The sequence below is a fragment of the Crocodylus siamensis genome, chromosome 10 (assembly GCF_052110815.1).
Source record: "Crocodylus siamensis isolate JL-2025a chromosome 10, ASM5211081v1, whole genome shotgun sequence".
Classification (NCBI taxonomy): domain Eukaryota; kingdom Metazoa; phylum Chordata; order Crocodylia; family Crocodylidae; genus Crocodylus; species Crocodylus siamensis.
This window is the reverse complement of record NC_143404.1, coordinates 5,799,850-5,825,548: the sequence shown is the minus strand read 5'-3', so window position 1 is coordinate 5,825,548 and position 25,699 is coordinate 5,799,850. Positions and strand designations below refer to the sequence as shown.

Below are 25,699 nucleotides of genomic sequence, written 5' to 3'. Positions count from 1 at the left end.
ACCATTCTCTATAGCCACCCATATCTTGTAACATCACTAAACAGTTGTCTAGTTAAAGGTAACAGTCATGAATATATTTATACAGTTAAACACCAATAATTTTACATAACAGTATTCAGTGCCAGATACGTGTCTTTGCTTTTTCACCTTGTCAGGTAAATTGTTAACATGTTTCAGGAAATCATCATATTCACAGCAAAATTTAAATATGTGATCACATGATAATGACAAGTTTGAAGTGCTACATTGTTGACGATCCAAAGTGCTATCTTCCTAAGGGATATGAACAATGGAGTAAGGTAGCAATGTGCTGTGTTAAGTCAAGGACTGCTGTCTGAAAAGCGATGTGCTTCTACGGTTACTGGATGTCAAATGGTTTTTATGATTCCAAATCCTCAGTGTAAACACGTGAGGTACAGCAACAATGCCAATTCAACGTTGAGAAGTTAAGTAATGACCTTTTCTTCACAAAATGAGCATGGACTGTGCAAATTAACCATGGATTAAATCTGCTTCCTTCTAATGTCATTAAAGTAAAAATGCTGAATATGAAGATTAACTCGTGGTACCAATGTACTGTTTGTATTTAAAGCTGGATCTTGTAGTTAATGCCATCTACATTTCAACACTTAAGGCATTTTTCTAAATCTTTTTTTTTTTCCTAAGCAAAAAAGCAATAAAAATTGAGGTAATTCTGTCGTTGTTCACACTGTTATGTTTGCCAGTTGACACGTCTATTGAACACACACGCACACACGATCGTACCAATCAAGTCAAACATGCATTTGGTGAAAAAAGACCAATGGATGTAATGATCAGAAGTAGCCCAACGTTGAGCAGGGTGAGACATCATATGAATGAAAATGTCATATTGCCTGGACCACTTAAACTCACAAACCTTTTGCACGAACCACTTGCATTTTATAAAAAGGGAAAAAAAAAACCCTGCAAAACTGGCAAAGCTGTGTGAAGAAAAACAAATGTCGCAGCTTTTGAAATAAAATATTGAAAACACAAGCAGAGAAGTTGAAAGAAAGCATACGGCACAGGAGCAGCATTTAAAGTACAAACAGAAACGGAGCTACTGGTAAGTAATGAGCCCGTCACAGTAACGAACACAAATTTTAGGTCGGGAATACACTGGAGCAGCACAGGTGAGCAAGCACTGGCACCGGGACGGAGGATGGAATGAAGCGATTCTTTCATCCAACAGACTACCCTGTAAGAAAAACTGAAACTAGAGCGTTATGGGACTTAGGGCCATTAGATAAAGGAGAACTTTAGCACTACAAGGTGTCATTATTGTGATGTGATCACATTCACAATAAGTTCTCAGTTTTGCTATCAAACTGAACATCATGAACCAGTACGAGCCTTTTTTCACCATCACCAAGCGACAAGCAAACTGATCCCAGCTCCCTTTCAGAGGACTGCAACATACTGTGGAGATCCTACTTCACACATCCAGCCAACTTGGAGACCTCCACCACCAGGGCTACAGCAGCTCCAGAGAAGAAAGACACCGTGCACCCAGGGCACAGCGTGAAATAAAGATTCAGCCCAAGATTTGACTTGGAAAAGTCAAGGGAATTTTCCATATAGAGAGAGGAAGAGAGCAAAAGGCAAAGTCCACATTTGATGTGGCATGCATTTAAGGGCAAAGGCAGAGTTATAAATGGGTCTTTTACTTGAAGAGATTTTCTGGATGGGATAGTCCGGATCTGGTCTCGACAGCCATTGTATCATGTAGGTTTTCTTTGACAGGTCGGAAACATTTCCTAGAATAGAGGGGGAAAAATAAGTCAATACAAGATGTGTTAACAAGAAACAGATTTACAACTAAATCGCCGTATACAGCTTGAGCTGGCTCGGAGGATAAGTAGAGCGTTGCTATGCTGTGTAATGGGCTGCAAGTTCAAGGCCTCCCATCCTGTGCTCGGAGTGTGATGGCAAGCTATGAAGGAAGAATGAGAAGTACTAATTTCGCACGGCCTTTTAAGGGCCATCAGATCTGGGCCTAACTGCTCCGCTTAAAGTCTCCGGGCTGGGATGGATAAGTGAGAGCCTGGTGATCATGTTAGAAAAGTGACCATATTCATACTTGCAAAACAGCAATGCGAATGTTGAGAACTAATTTATAAACAATATGAAGTTGTTCATTAAATCTTAACTGTTATGATTTTAAAAATGATCCTAAGTAATACATGCAAATGGCAGACAGGCTGGTGAGGACAGACAGGTATTAATATTTTAGCCTAAGCAGCCAACAATTTATGACCCAGCAAGGAAGCCGGCTCCTTGTCACAGAAGGAACAAAGCGAGACCCTGAGCTGTCATCACTGGCGGTGGCTGAAGCAGAAGGCCCATGTCTGCATGGCTGGTACTGCTTTTTTTGGGTATCTTGTGGAGAAGCCCCAACACTGACCAGCAGCAGATAACAGGTTTCTAACCAAGGGGGAGCTGTTAACCAGCAGCTTTGACACCTTTTACCTCTACTGGAGTGGGCCCTGTCCTCCTGGCTTCCAGCCTGCACTGGTGGGTATCCCCTGTCCACACTGTAAAGTTTTCAGAGGCATAGGGAGTGTGGCAAACTACCCCTGGCAGGTCCATATGGCAGCCGCACAAACAAAACTCTTTGGAATCATCCTGCTCCCACCGGCACTTGATTTATGGCCCACATTGCTAAGCAGCAGCTCCCCGAGCAGGGGTCTCCTGCAGGCATGCAAGTTCAGTTCAAGAATTGCAGCAAATGCAGTTGAATTTTTTTTTCCCCCCCAAATTGTACATGTCAGACACAGAGACAAAGAGCTGAGCACTCACTGGGGCAGGGAGGTAGTCTGCAGATCCTGACAGTCTCAGGTTTATCGTCTTTGCAGAAGCCAATGGCATTGTCTCTTGTCCGGCACAGAACCTGGCGGTCCTGCGTGCCGTTCCCACAAGTCACTGAGCACTGGGGGGTGAGAAAAGGCATCAGTCAGGTGTTGATTCATCTTTCACCTATTGTGTACTGGGTCTCTTTTTGTCTTGAGCTGCAGCAGGGGCTGCAAATAATTTGACTTGAGAATTTTGCCGGACATTAGATATGTGCATACATACACACACAGCACCAGCCTGGAGACCTCTGACACACCAGCACACATGAAAAAGTGTAAAATCTTTATGGTGGGAAGCACATTAAGTCACACATGAAAACTGCTGCAATGCAAGACATTGCTTCCTCACATGTATCTTAAACTGTATTAATTGTGCTACTTAAACTCGGGATGAATTCTTAAAACTTAAGTATTAGTAAGTATTAAGTTGAGTATTAATACTTAAGTATTAATTCTTAATACATAAAGCTCAGGATGAATTCCTCAGGTCCTATTTATGTGGTAAAGATCTAACATGTAAATGCTGTGCTACAATGCAGCCCCTCTTTGAAGCAGCATCATGAAGAAGTGCACGACCAACTGGAAAGATATCAAAACTCCAAGCGGCAAGACTTGAACGCAATGCTGTGGCACAGCGCTTACTCCCTGCTCGCTATCTGGTGACGGCAGAGTATTTGTCAATATGAACAGACCAAGACTTCCTGGTGCAGGTAAATGCTTTGCAAGAGGGAAACGAAGTACAAGGAGACTACATGGCTTGCCCAAAGGCAAGCAGCAGGAGAGTGCAAGAACTAGGTCTCCTGACTCCTTGCACTTGGCTGGATTCCTGCCACATGAAAGTAAGCAAGGGAGAGGAACTCCTGTCCATTTGCTCTCAGTTAGAAAACCTTTATCAGACTTAAATTGTTTCCTCACCCTGCAGGGGCATTTCTTAAATTAAGATGCCTGACTCCCGTTTCATTTCAGCGAGGCTTGGATGCTCAGCTTTTGACAGTCCTGGCTGTCGTGCTTACTTTAAGGGAGGGGTGCAACTTGTATAACCGAAAACCCCCAGACCAAACAACCAACAAACATGCTGGACTTTTGAGCCAATTAAATCAATCTAGCAGAAGAGTGCAGGTGGCAAAGAGGACCGAGAGGCCGGAACGGCTGCTTCCTTCCTTCCTGCAGCTGGCACCACATCCAGAAACTCTTGGCTCTCCACTGTCAAACAGCGACCCTTCAGGATGCGGCTGCAGGCCGTCTCCCCTGCTGTCCCCACTGACCTGGCCTCTCCTGGTGAGACGTAGGTAAGCAAAGGCTGGCCAACTCAATGCCTGGCGGTGGCTAGACAGGACAAGCTGCTGAAGACTCTTCCTCCCACCTTACACAATCTCATTGCAAAGCTGACAGAGGCTTACCAGCGACCAGGGTCCTATCCTCCACTGTGCAGGGCAGAGCTCGCGATTGCAGGGCCTCCTGCCCTCCGGGCGATCGTTGTTGCAGTATTTGGTGTGAACAGAGCGATTAGTGTTGTCGTGCAGTGGTTGGATGCACCGTACAGAACGGACTTGATAGCCATTTTTTCCGCAGCTTTTGCTGCAGGGCTCCCACTCTCCTGTAACCCATCTGGTTTAAAGAAAAACAGGACGAGTGAGGCACAATCCTCTCTCATACATTAGTCATGTTAAAGCTGTTGATTGAAAGAGAACTTAAAGTTTAAGTTTACCCGAAGGCTGATTTTAGCAAATGAAAGCATTGAATGAAAATAACTAATGGTTCTGAGAAGGCTAAATCAGCCATAATGCTGAAACCGCCTAAAAGACCCAAATCTGGGGACTTAAGTATCTAACTCCCATCTAATTCCTCAGGAGGAGTTAGGCACCTAAAATACATTAACGAAGCTGGACCCACGTGGCTAAATATGTCCAAGCAGTGTCTCCTATTCTGAAAAGAGGATGCAACACGGAGCCTCGTGTCTCGGTGCTGGCACTTCTGGCCGTTGTAGATAGGGTTGATTTATGCCTTAACATCCCACGCTAAGTTCCTGAACAGGAGGAATCTGTTTCATTAACTTAATATTTTAGATCCAGCAGCTTACAGTTCATGCTATGGCAGATTTGTGTTGTAAGGGACCTTGAACGAATACCCCATAAAAGTAAGTTTTGTACATCTTTATATAAGGGAAGCTTGAACTCTGAATTCCTTTGTATGTCAAGAGTTAGCCATAGTCCGACAGGTCATAAACTTTGTTTAAAATGTTACCAGGCACCAAAAACCATGGACCGAAGAGACAGATGTTTTGCAGCCCATTTTAACTTACTTCTCCCTCCCTTCACTTCTCTCTGCTCCATAGGTGATAACTGCCTACTTCTTTTTCATGTGGTCATATTCATTAACATAATTAGATTACACTGAAGGCACAGCAGCATGGCATTGCACAGACTAATTAATTCAGAGAAGCCTAAGGTCTCATAAGCAATAGCTTACTTTGTCAGATGCTATGAACTAAGGCAATTGTTGCAACATTTACTTAGCTTGGACTCTGATTCTTTTCCAGAATCAATAAAAGGCAATTGAAGCCCAAAGGCTTGTCTTATCTCTCTCCCAACTATACAAGATAGCACCTTGCAAACTTAACTTTCTAACTAGGACAGTATTAATTAGGTTTTCTTTATCACTTGAGATAAATCTTTGAATATAAGCCTACTTTGTTTGATGTATTCTTGGTTAGAAGTTGTTTTTTTAAAGGAGCCTACTTTGTTTGATGTATTCTTGGTTAGAAGTTGTTTTTTTAAAGGAGTGCATGTAAAAGTTGGGACTGGAGTTCTCAGGCCGACTAAAGGACTCAAAACACATAATTCATATTGATTTTCAGGGATATTTGGGTACCTAACCCCTTTTGTTCCTTGAAGATCATTGCTATAAACTCTTTGAATATCTTCAGACAGATCCCAATTATCCCATATTATGTATACGGCCAAAACTGGAAAGCTATTTTTCATAAGCATAGCTCTGTACAAAACTGGCCACATCCTGTTACCAGGATTATTTCCATGTAGGTGCACTCTTTTTTTTTTTGGAATTAGAGGGGTGAGAATTGTGTCCTACCTTCTCATTACAGGCATTACTATTTCTAATCCAAAAACCAAAGCATCCGGCCACTTAGGGAAAGTCGCATCTCATGGTGACATTCCAGAAAGACTCTAAAAGACCAATATCAAAAATACCTAAGCAGATTAAGAAGGTAAGTCCCACTGGGCGTAGCTACATGTGCGTTAATGTGCCTTTTCTAAGGCACGTTAAATGTAGTACCTCCAATGTGAAGTACGAAATTAATGCGCATTAGGCTGTGCTAATGCATAGTAGCATACTTGCACTTTTTTAGTGACACGTAATGCGCAGTGGACCATTTTACTGTGAGTTAGTGTAATTTCATGGGGCTTTATATGACACTAATAGCAGTAAAATAGTTCATTGCACATTAAAGTGCATGTGCAGACATCCCACCAACTTACTCACAAGGCTATATTGGCTTCCAGGGGAACGCGAGACTAGACCTACAAAGCGATTAGCAGATAGGCATCTTATCAGTGTACAGTATCAAGCTAGCTTTTATTGAAAGCCATTGGGACTTAGGTGCTTAATCCAGGTAAGCACTTTGCAAAGTCTTCCTGGCACCTAGCTAGCTTTGTAAATCTAGATGCTTTTGAAAAGATTATCATGGCCTGCAATTTTCCCCAGCTCTATACAATTCACCCTGGGAATCACAGGTCACAAGTAAGATTCTAAGCAAGTTTCAGATAGTAAATACTGGCTTGCAAATATTCTCCTGCAAGGACAAGTAACTCTACCTGCAGAGTGCAATACAACAGTTCTGCATTAGGTCTCTGGATACCAGCCATGCCAGATGTATATTTTGCAGATGCTCTGAATTTAAAAGAACAATTTCCCTGCAGCTTCCCTAACAGTAGCTATTTGTAAACCTCTAAATAATTCATGCTGAAACCAACAGGGAGATAAACCACTGAAACAACTGTTGATAGCAGATGCAAAAGAGTAAGTCTTATAGATGAGTTTACTGCTTCACGTAGGGCGACAGTTCCACCAACCACCTAGAAGGACCATGAAAAATATGGCCTAATTTGCCAGAAGACCAAAGACAAGAGCCAAGCTGTTTGTTAGGCAATTATGAAGGCTTCAAAGCAATATATCCATTCTCTCTCAGGAGCCTTCTAAACCCCTGCAGTAATATTGTAAAAAAAATGGAGTATTAACCTCTAAACATCTTGCTTTGTTCAGCATTCACTATTGTACAAAGCATATAGGCAGCACAGTTACAATGGGATGATAATATGCAGACTCTTACAGATACATATTCCCCTCTTGATTCAAATACATAGCTCCCATTAATGGTAAAAGGAAATCCATAATGGACAGAGGAGAAGCATACTTTCTTTAGTAAATTCAGAATTAGCACTACTGCAATCCAAAGGCCCCAGTATCGCCTCTTGCCTATGGAGGGAAGGGTGGAGCAGGTGACTGGGGGGGGTCACAAAGGAGAGGAAAGAACCTCAAAATACCAACATTTTGGAAGATGCTCTGAATGTGTCCATCTCTCCTGGATCCAGACTCTGGTCCACCCTGAGATACCGTTTCCGCACCAGGCTCAGTTTAGAGAGGAAGTGGTTTCTTTTCATGGGGAAGCAAAGCTTGAAGCTGAGGCTTAGATAGAGCTGATCAAACTACGTTCTGCTGACAAAGTAATATCTTAATAGAGTTGTAACAGAAATCACAGCTCACTGTGAGCAGAAGTGACATATCCCCTCATGTCATGGCAGAAGACGACATAATCACTGTAAAACTGAGTGCTGCAACGCGCTGATTATATAGAAAGGGGCTCTCTAAATAAACTAGCTATCCCAAGGGCATTTTAGGAAATACTCCTTTAAATACTGCAGCTAAAAGCGAGCTGATGGGAGGATATTCAGTTATAAAATATCTCGACTGAAATGGCTACTTCCTTCATAGATTTCATAGACATTTGGGCTGGAAGGGACCTCGGAAGATTATTGGGCCCAGCCCCCTGCCCCAGGGGCGGGAAGTCAGCTGGGGTCAAAGGGTCCCAGCGAGATAAACGGCCAAACATTTCTTAAAAGAGTCCAGCGTAGGCGCTTGCACCACCTCTGGGGGGAGTCTTGCTGATGTTTGGATATTCACCTGTTAATACTAAAATTACGGGCAATGCTAGTATCAGGTAGCACAGAGAAATAAGACAATGGGGGAGAAACGCGGGGAGAAAACAGACATTCATCTTGGAAAAGTCCAAGAAAACGCAACTGGAGAAGAGCCATCTGAAGCACAAACACTATCAGAGAGGAAAGCTGGGAAGCAGCGTTGTGGAAATAGCTAAAGACGAGACAGAACACCACGTCAGACGTAGCTACTTGAGAGTATTTTGCCCAAAGGCCCTTATGTCCCATTTTCAAGCACAGCTCAAGGGAGTTGGGCTCAGATGAATTTGGTACCTAAATATTTTGGGGGATTTGCATCTTGGGCAGTTAAAATGGGACTGAAGTACACGTGTACCTACCACTGGCAATGAGGCCTGTCTGGAAACCCCCACCATGACTGCACCTAAAATATAGCATTCGACTTGGGGCACAACTTCCCAAGGGCTGTAGAGTCAAACTGGAGGGAGCTTAGTCAGAGAGCAACAAAAGTGACCAGGAACTGGTGGGAATTTGAGATTAGATGCTGACTGGTACACGTGATAACAGACTATACATATTTATGGATCACCGTCTCTGAAGATGGAGCAGCTGCATTTAATGTGGATGGCAGGTACAACCTGGCAGAATGGGATTTAATTTAAACGAAATAAATTTAGGGCATTTTTCAATCTACATCTGAGAGGTGCTGCACCGGGGAGCAGCTTCGCTAAGGACTCCTGTTGTTAGGGACACTTCAAAACTTTGCCTGCACCACGCAGGAGAAAATATGCTGCAGGGAGGCATCCTGCAGGGACCTGAAGATGGACCGATAACTTTGTATAGCAATTTCCTCTGCAAACTTCTGTGATTTTATGAGATGGCCCAGAGAAACACAGCAAGCTCCTCAAAGCACAAGGTCATTTTGTCTAAAGTGATTTCTGGGACAAAGATGCTCCAGGGATCGTGCGAGGGAGCAGAACCTCACAGCGTTGGTTTGTTTCTGCTTCCCTTAATCTCGCCTGCAGTGCTCCATGCTAAGGACGCCTCTCCAAGATTTGCCTTTCCATGACAGAGGGTGAGAAGGTGAGGCTGGTGTGACCTGTTTGGAAAATATTCTGTTTGGACAGACCTGACATGAATCCATGCCCCACCCAGGACAAGGTCCATCCTTGGTACTTCCAGTGCCAAATTATAAACCAGAGGAGTAAAACTAATCTAATTAAAGAGGATTCCTAACCAAACCCCTGCATCACAGGATTCCCAGACCCTGGGGGTGTGGACCCAGATCCAGATCTAAATTTTGAAGCTGACCATTTTTCCATAGGGCTATGGCAATACTCCAAAATCAGGCACGCGCCAATTCAGAGTCTTTAAAACTTGTGTCAGGATGCTGTGGCTCATGCATCTTTCCTTTTTCGTATCCTTGTGACAAGGTATTTAGCTGAATTCAAAGATTCATTGGAAAGTGCCAGGCCATGCTGCAAGCCCTTCTGCTACAGCCTTAACCTTTAGGCTGTCAACCACGTGCCTTAGCACCCACACCACCCCAGCCCTGGCTCATGTAACTGCCATTTATTTTAATTCATAGCTTTGCTAGCCAGAGGGGTATTCGTAACTAAGTAATAGAAGAGTTTTGCCTTCTCCAGAGACCCGTCATTATTATTACTAGGTCATTGCTTCAGTTCTGGTAAATATATTAAGCCCTGATCTTTGCTGTGTTCATGTAGCACAGTTCTTGGCTGCTGCTTCTCTTAGCTTTTCCCGTGGCAGGGTTTATGAAACCTTGGCTGGTACTCTTTAGTTATTTATGACATTTTCTGGAATCTAGACTTGGTTCCCAGAGATAAAAGCTGTAGATCAACTTCTCCTTACGTGTTGCGGTAGCAATAGGGGCAATATGTGACATGTGACAGGGTTAACTTGCTGCCAGTCAAAAAAACACCTGTAAAATGTGAATAAATATGTTCATAACAATCCACTATGTAAAACATGGAAGTGTGAATAATAACCCCTTACCCAGAGGAGCTGGGATTGGAATAAAAGTCAGTAGAAATGTTTCAAACAGGTAGTGGCATGAGCCAAATATTTTCACCATCTTAAAAAATACGCCGAGAGCTTTCCTGGTGTTTGCACTAGAGTACGAGATGACGTTTGTTCCCAAAATAACTATTCATTTTGGTTTTAGATGCTTAAATTCATACTTCATAATCTGAACTTCATACTTCATAGTTTGAAATTCATACTTTGAAAACCAATATAATTTCTATATAATTTCACTCTTGATTTTGATGTCCAAGAGACGGGGGCAAGCACAAGTGCCTGGATCACTGCAGCGGTATTTTTCCAATTCAGCCTATTTCAGAACCATTGTTCCTAGCAACAGCATTTCGCCAAGCAATGTGTTAGCAACGATGCCGCATCACTGCGTATAAAGAAGGACAAGGGCCCAGCGTCGGCAGGGGGAAGGTGCTTGGGGATAAGCTGAAAGCGCCGAGTTCCAGTCTGCTACAACTGTGAGCAGCTGGCTCCGGGCTGCGAACGATCTGGACGGACAGCAATGCTTACATTGGCTGGGAGCATTCCTGCAGGTTGCACACTCTGCGAATAGGCTTTGGCTTCTGGATCAGTTCGCAGTAATTCCGGTGAACCATCTTGTGGTCAGTCTTCCTTCGGCAACCGTATTTCGTGAACTGATAACCTTAAGAGAGACACTCCTCTTATCTCCAGCATTTGAAGTTTTTACACACAACTCAGACTGTACTCAAACTGTGCACGAAAGGGATAGCAGGACAGCCTGAACCGAAGGCGTTGCTTTGCTATATATACAAAAAGCTATACATTTGGCACCCCAGAGCAACCAATTCCCGTTATCTTTTCACAATGAAGCTGCAATCACAATTAGCAGACTCCTTTGGAAAGAGGCATCTTGGCAGTCCAAGATCCAAAGGCTCAGTTGTGTTCTCTATACTTGCACACCCAAGCAGGCACACAGGAGGGCAGCTGAAACGCCAGGCCAGCTCTAGAGCTGGACTGAGTATCTAGGCCAAGTGCTTCCTGGTGCCTCTTCTCAGTGCAAAGTGCAGACTGCCAGGTGCAAAGGACTCGGGAATAATCCACCAACGGGTAGCGGCTGTGGTCGGTTTGCTACCTGGGTGTTTCATCAGCCCAAGGCCAATGCTTAGATAGTCCACAGAATTTCTCGCTAACACAGAGAGGAATCAGAAATGAACACAGAAACTCTTACACCAGCTCTGACCATTGCCAGATAGCTCATCTCTAGAAACAGTAACAGATGCTTATGTCAGCCACAGATGAGACATTTATAAAATCAACTGCCCGAAGAGAAAGTTGGTCCTTGCCCGAAGCAGTTTGTGTGCTGAAGCATGGTGGTTACTGTGATTTATTTGTCTGACACTCTTCTAAAGGGACATGCTGTTACACTCCTGGCTTATTAATATCTTGTGGCAACAAGTCCCACAGATCATGGGGTTATGTTTAAACCCCCCCCCCCCCCCCCCCCACAACCCCCTCTCCTTGCGTCAGCTTCCAGTTTGTTACTCATTTCTTTTTACCTCCTCCACAGGGTTTCGAGCACTGGGACCATTTTTTCAGAGCCCATTCGTACGAGACTGAATCTTCCAAAACGTTGTTGTTATCTACGTTTAAGGAGTCTTCATGGATCATGTATTTGTAAGTCAAAGAGATCTTGGTATTGCCATGTGGAATCACCTAGACAGCAAAACAGATGGAGAGCAAAAGCTTTTCAAGACTGATTTTTGAAGTCACCTTAAATAATGGTGCCACGGATACAGAAGTGGGACCAACTTTTCAGTGTATTAAGTGCGTTTCAGCCACTTAACGCATCTTTTTTTGTACTTGTGGCCCTGGGGTTCTTATACTACACATTAGGAAAGGGTGCTGTTACTCTGAGCTGGATTGGCTTTGCAGGGCTGTACGTTCCCACCTTCCAGCCTAACAGAAAGAGACGTCACAATAAAATGATATCTCTGCTTTCACTGAAGACAAAGACTTACTCAAACTTATTGACTGTCTAAAACAGGCAGAAAGAATGTCACTGAAGACTAACTGATGCAGGTGGAAAAATGCAACTCTGTATGATATCAACACAGGCCTTCTCACAGCTTCCTTGCAATAATAAATTCATTGCCAGATCAAAGTGTGGTTCCTCATGCAAAATGGACATCGAGCCAGTTTATTTTGTGGCTTGAAAGATGGAACCAGGTGTGGAATATGGTGCTGTTCAACACAAGCAAATGCATCAAACCTGCCCTTGAAGAAGACCATTTTTATTCTTACCGGAGGACAGACTTTCAGCCGGTACAAATCAGCACAGTGCAACTGGCTCCACTGGCCCAGATTTCCCGAAGCGGAAGATCTGTATTTGTTCTCATGTCATTTATTCTTTTACAATGAACAGTCAATGCAGTTTGAACTCTCTCTCAGTTAAGACAGTGATATCACATAAACCACTGAAGCCCTCTCTCGTGTCTGACTTTGCAGGGCACATTGCTGAAAGTGGGGCAAGGGCTGGGAAAGGGTAACATGCATTTAACTACAATAGGCTGCACTGATTTTTCTCTTCATGTTCCCATCGCAGCTGTGATTAGTAGGCTGGCTATCCTTTAGATAATGGTAATTTTCTAGGTCTTCCACAGGAAATAATCAGGAATGTCAAATGCTTGACATATAACCCTGGAGCTACTGTATAATGCAATTCTTGTAAGTGATAATGAACGAGAGGAAAGGGATTAAAATACATCTCTTTCTATCTTTTTTACTCTTACAGCAAATGTCTTCCCATGATTCACAAAAGGGATCTCTAATACACAAGAGTGCTATGACTCAGCATGACCCTGACGCTACGAGCCGCAGGACAGGGTTTCATTTCACTTACCAGAATAACTATCCCATTACGCAAAGGCCCCATGGTCTGCACCATCTCCCTGCCATCATCGTTCCGGTATTCCCACTCCACGCCCATGTCAATAAAGGCCTTCGAATCTGGCACATAGTTGTCTTCACTTAATATGAGCTTCCCCGTTTCCCGATTCTTAATTGCTGGAAATAACACAACAAATGTGAGTCTGCAAGGGGAACCTCATGGCTGAAGCTGGCAGGGAAGGTGCCAAGCAGAGCAGTCTGCTTTTTCCCATGCACTCTCACTGGATCAGGAAGGATCCTTTTGGCTTTCACTTTGCACCCCTTTGCTGCCTTTTTCTGGCAAAGAGACACCTACTGTTGTTTTGGGCCTTGTGCTTATATTTATTTCGCTCCTGTTGGCTTTCAGGGATGTGCTGCCTGGACTGTAACCTGTTCCTCCTTCGGTTCAGCCGCAAGTTCAGTTGGTCACCTTGTGCGGACATCAGGTTCCCCAGCTGGAGACTGAGCAGCCAGGTCTGAGGTGAGCCCACTCCACAGTACATATATGCTGCCTTGCGTGCCCTCCCTTTCCCACCAGCTCAGCAACTGGGGCTTGAGCATGCTGCACTTGGACACCAGGAGTCACAGGCTGCTTCTCTGGGTGCAGGTCTGTAACACCTAGGTACAAGCCAAGCAGTCATGCACTCCTCCATCACTGCCCCACATGCTCAGCTATCTGTTGCTGTCTTCTCGCCCTCCCGTGCTTCGACAGGATCGCTCTCCCTGCCACTTGGTGCTTGCCTGACCCAAATTCTGTGTTGACATTAGGAGATAAAGGATTTTGTTATGCACATCTGAGCCACTCCAGGAACTAGCAGTCCCTGAATCCCAGCCCATGCTCCCTGGCCTCTCACTCAATGCTTTGCTCTGTCTTGGGTCCCACGTAGGTGTTTGCATAAGCCTATGAGACAGAAATAAGCAGAGGGGGGCCGCAGTGGCCCACAGAACAAGCCTGGTCTGATTCCTGGTCCAGGCAGGGAACGCCAACTCGGTGTCAGCTCGGGAAGTGTTTCCTAAAAAGAAGCTTAAATGATTCATGGCAGAATCAGCAGGCCATTTGCTGCGAATCCACTTCCATTTAATAACTGCCTACGAGACATTGCTTCTCATTGATCCCGTTGCATTGTAAGGAGAAGGTTTCAATTACTGTCTAAGCTTTGTGACTGATTGGGCATCCTTGCATCAATATTATTAACAGTGGGGCAGAATCTGAAAGAGCTCAGATGCTACCAGCCTTGGATGCAGCAGGGAAACAAGTGACTAGGAGACGCATGTCGCAAACTCTGCATGTGAAGACAATGCGAATGCCAGCCTACCCCATAATAAAATTCACCCCTAAATCAGCCACAGATGACCCCCCTCCCTTCTCATCCTGTGCCTCCCCACCCCACGATCAAGCAACCCTCCTGCTGTGGCATAGAGGAGCAACACGTGGGGAAATGAGGATCAAAGTTTTCAAACATGCATACCTATTGTGTACCCTGGAAGGGGGATCCTAAATGCAGGCAGGTGCACACACGATGAGTTTGGGGAGGAGGGGGAGAAAGCAAAATCAAAATACGCCTCTACAGAAAACAATATTACTGCTGACAGCATCATTCTTATTCCAGACTCACCCAGGTTATGAACAGTGGCATCTGTTTCTTGTACAAGTAAATGCCTCGCACCAGCGGGAATTTCAAACATCTTGAGGTGCCCTTTATTGTAGTATTTAAAGAGAATGACTGGTTAGCATGACAGTCCTCACACTTGTCTTCTCAGCAAATAGGTTTATTTGATCAAGGACAGGAGCTTTAATACCAGCTGGGCCTAAGCCAGGGTGCTTAACAGACCCTTGTTGGAAGAGGAGAGACAAGTCCAGTGCACTAATGCCCCCCAAGCGCCACATGCAGTGCAGAGGAGAGAACATCTGCCCTGGCAACGACTGGAGATAAAATATCATCGCAGTCTTCCACTTGGCCGGATCAGACAGAGGAGCCACATCCATCTGTGGAGACACCTCTAACACAAGCCAGTCCACGGTACTCTTACAGAGGACAGTGCCACTCTTCATGCCAGCTGAGATGGGCACGGGCCCCGTTTGGGCTTAGAGGAACAACTGCCTGACACCGACCTTATCTGCACACTTCAACCACCAGGTAAAGCCTGGGGAGCATGCGCTGGAGTGAGCAGAGCTTGCAACTATCAGCGGCGGTGCTGGCACTGTTGGCGAGAATGAAGATGAGAAGCCCCTGAAATCCCTCCGTGTCGTACGCCGGCAGCCAACTAACCTGGCTTCTTTGGTGCCCTGGAAAACGTTCCTTTCACCACCTTGCAGTGGGAATTATCTCCTCCACAAACTCCACACTTATCTTCCTGCTTAGAGGAGCCTATTACCCTGTCGCAGCCGACTTTCTGCAAGCAGAGAGGAAAAACCATTTTACTTGTTTATCCCAAACTAACTCAAATACTCCTTCAATTCAGACGTCACAGAGGGTTTGCTGCATTCGCTTAAAGATGATAGGGCTTCCCCAGAAGCTCACTTTAGAATTGACATGTTTTTAATGCTCACGTTTCTCCTTGTTACAGTCACTGCAGCTTTGGCAAATTTTGATACCGTGATTCCTTAAGTCCTGATTCACGAAAACTTCGCTTTTAAAGAAGCACCATTTCTAAGGCAGCTGCTAATGTTCAATATTGAGAAAGCACTTCCTTAAATGCAGTAGTTGCACAAGTACCTTGCCGAAGTCTGTCGCAAAGATGGGGATTTACTGTAATTTTCTGTAATTTTTTTTTTAATTGCCCAATCAAATATACAGAAAATGTACAGCAGCTAGATTTTTAGCATCACTTTCCTCAAAAAGGGCTGTATATTCGTATCTTAATGTACGCTCCACCCCTGCCAAACCCTCTGAAGGAAAAGCTTTCACTGAAAACTAATTGCAATAGTTCATCTTAAAAACGCTGCATATATTACTTGTGTAGGTAGCTGCTGTTGGAATTGAGTCACATGCAATGTGATGGCAACTGTGAATATCACACATAATATTGTGACAATAATTCTAATGAAATCTCATTATTGCCCAAAACATTATTGCGCTGCCTTAAATAGTCGTTCTTGGAGAAGAACGTTCAACCTTCTGCTTTTAACTGTTTTTGCGCAAGTCAGGCTTGAAAAACGGTAAGAACAAAGGATCGACATTGCTGTGCTTACCAAACAATCCCCCCGCACGCAGATGCTGTAGGAGTCTTTATACGAGCAGCGAGTCCCATCGTGCGCCATTCGTTTCATGTACACAACATCCCCAGTTTCCTTGGACTCGCAGTACAGGTGGCATCTTTCTTTAGCTAGAGGAGAAAATGCCCTGTTATTGTGCATGTGAAGCCGGAGCAGTTCTTCCGCTTAGTTTTTGAACAGCACTTTGTATGACGATGGTATTGGCCACTGGTCTGAACCTTGCCCTGTGCTCTGGAAGGGCTCAGTAAAAGATCAATTGTTCTCATTTCCCAAGGGCTACAGGGTCTGCTGGATGATGCAGAAGAAAAGGATTGCTGCTTCACAAAGGGTGCATCCTGCATCATGCAATCTGGTCCCTATATTTGGCAGTGGAGCCCCGCCCCGTGGGAGGCCGGGGCGAAGGGGGTGTTGGGGTGGAGTTTGTCAGTCGCACTGTACGAAGAATGGGAAAAGCCGCCTGAACAGCAGCTGTCCGACACAGCTGGTAAAACTGGCTTTCAAAGAGGCTAAAGGAATCCTGCACCAGGCTACCTCCTCCTACGTGAGAAGCTGCTTTCCCACAATTGTAATGACTGTATTTTCAGTGGCTTGAGCCATCATCAAAGCAAGACCAAGAGCAAAGTGATATTTTATCACCAGCGTGTGGGCAAGCAGCCAGCTGATTGCATCTCTTCCTCCTAGGCGGGTCTGGCCCCAGCCAAGAACGTGCTGCTGGAATACCGAGCTCACGGCTGGAGAACCCTTGGTTCTCAACCTGCCTTCACTCTGCTCACTTCTCACCCATGGCTATTCGTTTCCCTGTTCCCTTAATTAGATCCTAGGTGGCTTCCTGGGCAGTGTACAGTGTTAGGGGCAATAAAAAAGGATGCCCCATTTTTGCCACGTGACTAAAGCTGAAGACATACTTTCCATAAGTTTAAAGACTAACGAGTCTTTCTTGCTAACAGCGCACACTGTGCCCTGGCCGCAAGCCCTGCGTGGGGCACAGTGTTGCAGACAGACAGCTTCCTATCACTCCAGGGGAGTTGTAGTTTGCTGCTGTCCCATACAGCTGTACACCACTGTCCTCTCCCCCGGTCGGGGAGGGTGGGGAGGTTAGAAACCAACACTCCTCCAACTCTCAGCTCTAGCCTCTCCGTTTCCTGCTCACCGAGTGGAAGGGCAAGTGAGTAGCCAGTGCAGGAGTCCCAGGGTTGTGTGGATAAACAAGCCAAGGGACAGTCTAGACCAACAAGGTCTGGGGGGTGCGGGATGCCAGGCAAGGTGGTTACTGCAGCTGTATTGCTAAGCCTTTTGTTGTTAGCTGAACATAATGGCTGTGCCTAGCCATGGGAGAAGCAAGGGAGACCCTCTCCTCAGGCAGGTCTGCTAAAGCCAGCCTCTAAAGGATGAGCCCAATAATGCACACCCTCTGCCCGTCTGTGCATCTGCCTTGCTGACAGCTACAGTATCCTGGCTGGCAGTAGCCTGGCTAAGGTGCCATTAAAGCAAGGAGGGGACTTGCTAACCGTCAGCATGCTCATACGGGAGCCAGTGGTGCTTCCTGTTCTGGTATTCGAAGTAGGGATCCCACTGCTTGCACTGCTCCTCCCTGAAATCTTCCAAGTCCCTGGGACAGTCTTGGGTGCTGCAGAGCTGGAACTCGTAGCTTGGTCCCACGCACGTGCGGCCTCCGTTCGCTGGGCTGCGGACACGGAAAGAGACATTAGCAGCTCCATGCAGGGGGGTTGCTTTTATTCACTCTCTCAAGGCCTAGTTCAGTCCTTAATTGCATTTCCCTTGCTTGCTCCGTGTGATTTATGAGGAGCAGATGCTGCTCTGGTGGCATCACTACCACTGACTTCCTGTCAAACTGAGCAGTCCGGAAGACAACGAGGAAACGTCTCCCCTCCGTCTCTGCGGGAAATGGAAATGCACAGGAGCCCTTTTTCAAAGGACATGTTCAGTAAGACGACAGTGGGAAGAGTCCCGAGGTCCGACTCGCTTCCCACCCAGCTCCACGCCATGCTGCATTATTTTAATGGTAATTTAGCACAACTTCCCCACCAGCATCCCTTGCACAAGCATCCATGTACGCTGAACTCACTGTGGATTGTCACACTGCCGGGTCCTGTACTTCACCCCTGTGCCGCAAGTCCGGGAACAGGAGCCAAACTTACTCCAGGCTCCCCAGTTCCCATCCTGCTTCAGGATATCTGGAGTTAACCAGATGCAGTGGCCTTTAAAGCAGTGCTGGAAGAGAAAATGGCAAAGGGTTGGCGTTGTGGGAGACACTGACCCCGCAGCCAGGGTATCGTGATGGCCCTGACGCTGTGGCCCACTGCCAACTGCAGGCAGCGTACAAACGTCTTCATCTTCCTAGAACAACAGGACCTCGCTCGCGCTTTGGCCTGCAGTCCCAGCCACCTGTGCTGACTTGAAGCACAGAAGTCACCGTGTCCAGAAGTGTTTTCTGGCCAGCCCCTGAGCCTCGTGCTGCCTGGAGGGCGAAACCTCCTCTGGAGCTGTACGTCTGCATCTAACACAGGTTCTCCTTTGGGACAAGCGGGAGAGGCCTCACCACACTCACTCCATTTATGTGGCAGTGAAGAAGGCTCTTTCTGCCACGGGGCCAACACGAGCATCTTGAATGCTGCACGCTAAAGGCTGCATGACATGCTTTGACATGCATGATTACTGCCAGAAGAACGGCAGTATAATTAATGCCGTCTCCCATTCGACATGGTCGATGAGTGTTAACTAATGAATCTTCGCAGCGTCCCTATGAGGTGGGTGGTGAGATGCCACTCTGCCAAATCTAGAGATGGAGAAAGTGAGACACACTAAGTCAGCAGCAGAGCCAGGACTGGGCGTTGGGATCCCCCCCGACTCCCAGCCCTGCCCACATTTCCCCAGGAAACCCTGAACATCAGGGACGCGTCCTCGTGACGAGCGCACTGCAGCAGGAGATACTCTCCTGAAGAAAGGGGTTGGTCCTGCCGTTGAGAAGCAATTTTTTGCCCCCTCTCCAATCTGATTTCAAACACGGAAGTGAGGGTGTTTTAAAGCCAGGCCTTTGCTAAACTTTCATGAAAGGTCCACACTTGCTTTTCAATGGTCTCTTTAGTTTCAGCCCCTAAAGCCTCTCTGCTGCCTCCCTCCTGAGAGCACATTACAACAAGCTGATCCTGAAGAGCCAGTTCCTCTGGCCTTCAATCAAGAAACTTTCCTACTTAAGTTAACAGGTGTTTTTTGCCTCAAAAATCCCAGAATTTGGCCCCACAAATGATTTCTGCTTATGTAACAGTCACGTGGGTGAAATGCAAGGGCCTGAAAATATTCTTAGCGCAGTTAATTACTTTACACTATGCTGACATTGCTGTTTGTTGGTGTTAATGGCTGCTGTCGGGGTAAGAGGCCTGGCTCGCGCACACACAGATGGCTATAACAACAAATGCAGTCATTCACTTTTCTTAACATCCAAGTCAACAACAAAATTTTACACAGCTTAACAAGCCTCAGCATCCGAGAATCTGGCAGGTGGTTGGAGCAGAGCATATGGCTAAACGCATGCTGCCAGCAAAAACAAAACAAGATTTATGACACGAAAGCCTCTTGGTGCAGAGAGTGGCTAGTGATCTGGAAGTCAAATCGAAGAGGGATGGATAATCATTAATAAAGTCCATTTAAAGAGGAAATAATTAGTAAAACTGTGACAAGATACAGCTTGCTGTTCTGCTGAGCTATTTAGTATACATATATTTTATTCTGTCTGTGATTTAGTTATATGACAACTTACAAAAGTGGAAGCAAAATTAGAGAGACCATCGCTCCATTATAGCTACACAGTACGTTCGGTCAATACATAGCTAGGGGATAACCTTCGTTGTGCAGGAGCTCGAGTGTCAGTAAGACAAGAGCCAGATTCCAGCGCGGTTACTGACAGCCCATAATACCTCATTTCTCAAGTGCCTTAAAAAGCTGTTACTCCAGTTCCCTAAGCATCACTTAAAACCAGCTGGGCCGATGTTGTGCACAGAAGGGAGCAATGTCTTAGTCCTACAACTCCAGCGTACCTAGCTCCCAGTCCAAGGCTCAGGCGTCTAGCCCAGGGGTGGGCAAAATGCAGCCCGGGGGCCGGACGCGGCCCACCAGGCCATTCTACCTGGCCCGCAGGCCCCTAAAGAAGTTAGAAAATTCATATTTCTGTGCCCAGGCTGCCTGTCATGCGGCCCTCGATGGCTTGCCAAAACTCAGTAAGTGGCCCTCTGCCCAAAACAATTGCCCGCCTCTGGTCTAGCCCATATGCCCTTCCGTGGAAATGAACACAGTGCCTTGGTGCAGATGGGGGGTAAAGCATGTCACCGAACCATTTATTGCTCCCCTGCTAAGGGCTGCAGGATCCTGGTTCACTTGTGACCCCCACATCCCTGCTTCCACCTCTAAGCTCCTCTCACGCTTGCTGAAAGCAGCTGGGGATGCAGAGTGCTGGATACACCTAGCTGCTGAAAAGCATCACGGACCAGGTGAATTACCACTTAAAAGGCCATTTATGGCAAATTTTCTCCAGAGCAGTGGCACTGCAGTGTCCATATGGCCTGATGGGACAAGATCTAATTCAGCAACGTGAGAACTGCAAAATACTGACATCGTGTCCTTGCCATGCCCTTCCGACTCCCACGTGTCTGCCGTCCCAGAGGCCTGCCGTAGCTTGATCGGCGCTGGGAGCGGGGTTGGCGCCTGTGAGAAAGCAGGGCCAGGTGGGGGCACATCACTTCCGTGGAGCACAATCTGCATAAGACAGACTGCATAATAATGGCCTGCAATGAAGTGAGGCCTTGTTTCCACTTAGAAGAGAGAGCAAACATGGCAATGCTGTTCCCCATTTTTCATCAAGCAGTGTGTTTGGGACTGGACCCGCTATGTGCTGGCAGGTTCATAACATGGGAGACTAACCCTGGTGCACGGTGTGGACCCTGTGGCTCGGGGGAAAGGTGCTGTGTTGACCTGCACTGGCGCTGCGGGTCGTACGTGGGGTGCCAGTCTCCACACCATAAACAGGGAAGATGGAGTTTAGCCATCAAGAAACACGTGTTTGTGCAAAGTGAGTCATCCCCTGCTCTGCCAAGTCTGGCTGGATATAGGAAGAGAGGTGTTTGCACGGAGGTGCTCTGAAACAGCAGCCTGCTCTGTACTAGACCTTCGCAGGGGAAGGGTGCAAGGACCTCAAATGGAAGTGGTCGGCTCTTCAGGGTCATAACAGAAACCGGCCCGTTTCCTTCCCAGTGCTAACGCTGCTAAGGACTTAACCAGCTGGAGCACGGCCCAGCACAGCCATTGTTCTAAGCAGAAGCAGAGAGTTTCATTTTAATTACGAAGCCGATATTAATGCTGAGATTTTTTTTGGCAAGAAGAGAAAGTAAAAGCCGGGGAAATATAAACGGGTTTCTTTGTGGAAGGAGAAGACTGCTTGTCATCTTGCCCATTTTTCAGGCAAAGGGACAGCCAAAAACAAGTGCAGCTTCCAGGCCGGAGGCTCCAGGCTCTTACAGTAAAAGGTTCCACTGCTGTCTTCCGCTGTTCTCTGATGCAAAGCGGAGATGCCAAGGAGGAGCGTCTCTCTCGGGGATCTTCACATTTCCAAAATCGCCTTCAAGAAAAGGCTGGTAAATCTGTATCTGATCCAAGTGCCGGGAATTACCAAATCCTAGATGGGCAACCCTTGTTACTCAGCCAAAAAACCTTTGCAAGGTGGACCCACAGTCTGTATGCATGGTACGGGCTGGATCTGCAACCCACCCATGCTGAGCTGAGATCCTTCCAGGGAGACGTTTAGTTATTCATTTAGGTTTCCCAGCACGGCTGGGCTGGACCCGTCTGTCCCATCTGTTTGAGCAGAAACGTGTTGCAAGGGAGCGCGTGAAAGCTGTAACAGCCCAATGGGCTCTGCAAGCCAAGATCGGTTTTTTCTGACCAAAGAGTCAAGTATTCTCGCAGCTTCGAACATAGCACACGCTTCTCCATCTGTCTCTTGTCTGTCAGAAGCTGAGGTCAGCTTTCTCAATGGGAAGTTATCTGGACTGCTTTAAGTGCATACGAGCCTTGACTGAATCCTTTTTTGCTTTGGTCCATTAAAAAAACCCTGGAGAACGAGGAGCAGCACAGAGATCGGCTGCTTGGTACCAGGGACAACACCAGCCTGGTCAAATGTGTGCCCCGCATTTTGGCTCCTGTTGAGGTCCAAGAGTGACATTAAGCCAGCGGGCACCAAGTGATACCAGGGCCCTTACCTCCGTCACAGGAAAAAGGAAGGGTGCCAGATGGCGTATTTCTTGCTGGCGGGCGTAGCGTGCCCTTGCCTTGCACAAGATCTCTTCTTCCCTTCTTCTGAGCAAAGTCAGCTTTTCCAGCCAATAGAAACGTTCTCAACAAAAATGATCGATTTGGGGAAAGACAGGAACCGAACAAAAACTGCTGATGTATTTACAGACGTTCCAAGCAGTGGGCGAAGCCTAAAGCTAAAGGTGGGGCCAACTGAAGCAGATGCAAGGAAATAAGCCATCAGCCGGGATATTATACTGTCGCAGCCAAACCCTGGCATGAAGAAGATTTGAGCTTTGCATTCTTAACCCTTAGCCCTTGGTCTTACAAACCAGTTCATGGGAAAGGCTCAAATCCACATTAAGGCTCCTTTCCTCCAAAGACTTGTGCACATGCGTAGTTTTACATCCTGGAGCACTTCCATGGAAGCCAGGGGCCACGCTGCATCTAGAGGAAGCACAAGATAACCCGTACGGGCCCAGATCCCATCGCTCTTCTGTGCCTGGCGCCCTCGCCGGAGTGCCGGTGCTGGCAAAGCCGAGCTCTCGCAACAGGGCAGGACTCTATGAGGCCTCGCCTTCACATTTAACACAAAGGAAATATTTCCATTTCAAAAACAGGGCTTTTTTCCATAGCAACATTTCCTCTGCTGAGAGGGGGCAAGTCAGGAGAAGGTTTTAGTTGTTCCTGGAGACAACCAACAGGCACAATCCCATCAGACAAAATGCATCTAATCACCTGTGTTTCTCCACTTGCCCAAGGAAATCCAAGAGGCTGGGAATGGCAAAACCTCTCTCTTCTGTGAGATTCTTTGAAATGATCCTTTTGAAGTAAAACTAATATGTAAAAGACCCCCCTGAAAACTACGCCTGAGTTTTCACTAATTTTGCTGGATCTTGAAGCCTAGCTAAATATATTGGATGAGAGTGTCCTCTCTCACTCTTCAGTCTAGGGTTGTTTGTTGCAGCCGTGTTGGTCTAAGGACATAGTTAGACAAGGCTCTTTGGGGAGATGTGATCTCTTTTATTAGATCAACTAAAAATGTTCGTTGCAGGCTTTCGGGCACAAACACCCTGCTTCAGGCATGCAGAGACTCTGTATGTCTAAAGCAGGGTGTTTGTGCCTGAAAGCTTGCAAAGAACATTTTCAATTATTTAGTTGGTCTAATAAAAGATGTCACATCTACCCAAAAACTCTTTAATCTTAGAATTCATGCCCAAGATACAGACTGGGTATAAGGCACCAGTGCAGTTATCAGGATGTCGCTTGCAATACAGCACCGAAGTCGAACACCTTTTAGTTATTTTGTTTCTGTCTATAAGGGATTCTTGTTTCCTTCACGGTTTCTTCAGCAAAGAAAAGAGCAGGCTGCACGGGAGTCCGTCCCTTCAGTGGAGATTGGAAAAGTGCAGACAGCTGTTATCAGAGCTCTGGAAACCACACGTGGGGACAACCTCTGTCTCTGCGCTCTGATTAGTCTCCAAAACAACATCACAGGCCTTTTTTGGACATCAGTTCCTTTAGCTGTTGCAAAGCCAGGACATTTCCCTGTCACACCAGTGGTGTTTAGATTGGCCCCATCTTAAAATACACATGGAGAACTGGTGGTATGAAATCATGATAACTGCAAGTCTCAGAAGAGGGATCGTTTGAGCTAACATCTTTCGTTGATTATGAGTCCGTTCCATTCTTGTCTCACATTATTCCAAAGCAAATATTTAGACCAAGTTTCATGCATTTTCCTCTGCTTTGCACTGTGATGAGGTGTCAAGGGAGGCGGGACCTATCTTTCACATTGAAGTAAGCTGCTGTCACGCTGGGCCACGGGCCGCCAGGTCTGGGGTCACCTCAGGGTTGGAAGAAGCCAGGGAGCCAGAATCCAGAGGGTCAGGCAGCACGCGGGGTGGCGGGGCAAGCCGGGTCAGGGATCTGGGAGGTCAGGCCAGAGCCAGGCTGGGTATCCGGAGGGCAGGCAGAGCGCGAGGTCGGGAGGTAGCCAGGTCAGGCACCCACGGCACCCATCACTCAGCAGCAGCATGGGCTGAGGAACAAGGCTGGACCGTGTTGCCCGGAAACTTCCTCTTCTGGCTCGGGGGTTTCTCCTGGGAGGGGTGACCCTGACTGGCCCCCCAAGTGGCAGGGACTGGGTGTGTGGCTAGGCCCAGCTGGAGGGGTCTGGCCATCCGTGTCCACCCCAGTGCTCCGCTGAGGAAGTGGCGGATCAGGAGGCGCGGCTGTGCCAGGCAGGCTGAAGCTCCGGGTTCAAGGCCGCAGCCTGACAGGCAGGGCGTGACTCTCATCCCTGTGTATGCATGATCATATGCCTTACGGTAAGATCCGGTACAGAAGAGGGGTCTTAGTATTGTCCAATATGTGAGAGGAGAAGTCATGCATCAGACAAAGACCACCCAAATTAGGGGGCAGAGGGTCATGGAGCTCATTCTGAAATGGCAAGTATCACCGCCTTCCCGATAGACTCGGAGCCGTGGAATTAGACTCACAGACAAGGAGGGTTGGAAGGGACCTCAGAGGTCACATCTAGTGCAAACCCCTGCTCCAAGCACGACCAGCCCCAACTATGTCATCCCAGCCAAGGCTTTGTCTACCCAGGTCTTAAAAATCTCCAAGGATGGAGACTGCACCACCTCTCTGGGTAACCAGAGAGAAAAGAACAACTCATGATATTATGAAGAAAAGTTTAGCTTGATCTGTTGAATGCTATTTAGCAATGTAGTTTTTTATTTTATATAATTCTTCGAGGCTTTCTTGAAAGCTACAACATGTGTATTTACCAAAAACCTAGAACCACTTCTCTGAGGATAAGGTATTTACTGTTGTGTTGTCTACTGATGCTTCACAAGGTGTCTTCTTGGAATGGAAAAAAAAGAACTGGCTGGTTTGGTTTGTGCAATTAGTTGAGATGTTGGATCCTGAGTCTGAATCCAAAGAAATTTTTTACAGCTGAGTTGCACAATATCCTGAAAAGTCTTTGTTTTTAATGGAAGCACTGACTAATCCTTAACTAAACAGTTGCAAGGGAAAGACTGCTATAATTTGCTAATGTGTTTTGTTTCTTCTCATTTCTGTCCAAAGAACTAATAAGAAGTGATGGGTTGGTGAGGAAGGGAAGCTGGAAAAGACAGAAGAATTATATTTGACTCTGACTTCATAAGAGC

At 46.5% G+C, this 25,699-nt stretch overlaps 1 protein-coding gene across 2 annotated transcripts in view; it reads right to left on the bottom strand.

The window, feature by feature from the left end:
- Window positions 1-25,699, bottom strand: part of ADAMTS2 (ADAM metallopeptidase with thrombospondin type 1 motif 2) — a 246,603-nt gene that overhangs the window by 8,692 nt on the left and 212,212 nt on the right. For both annotated transcript variants that reach the window (XM_090064427.1, XM_090064428.1), the window contains exons 11-21: window positions 18,310-18,455; window positions 17,732-17,907; window positions 16,200-16,333; window positions 15,277-15,400; window positions 14,623-14,703; window positions 12,981-13,144; window positions 11,638-11,794; window positions 10,631-10,763; window positions 4,274-4,481; window positions 2,821-2,950; window positions 1,689-1,778 (exon numbers count right to left, since the gene is read on the bottom strand). In XM_090064427.1, coding sequence (XP_089920553.1) covers window positions 1,689-1,778; window positions 2,821-2,950; window positions 4,274-4,481; window positions 10,631-10,763; window positions 11,638-11,794; window positions 12,981-13,144; window positions 14,623-14,703; window positions 15,277-15,400; window positions 16,200-16,333; window positions 17,732-17,907; window positions 18,310-18,455 — 1,543 coding nt within the window. The remainder of the gene's footprint in view (window positions 1-1,688; window positions 1,779-2,820; window positions 2,951-4,273; window positions 4,482-10,630; window positions 10,764-11,637; window positions 11,795-12,980; window positions 13,145-14,622; window positions 14,704-15,276; window positions 15,401-16,199; window positions 16,334-17,731; window positions 17,908-18,309; window positions 18,456-25,699) is intronic.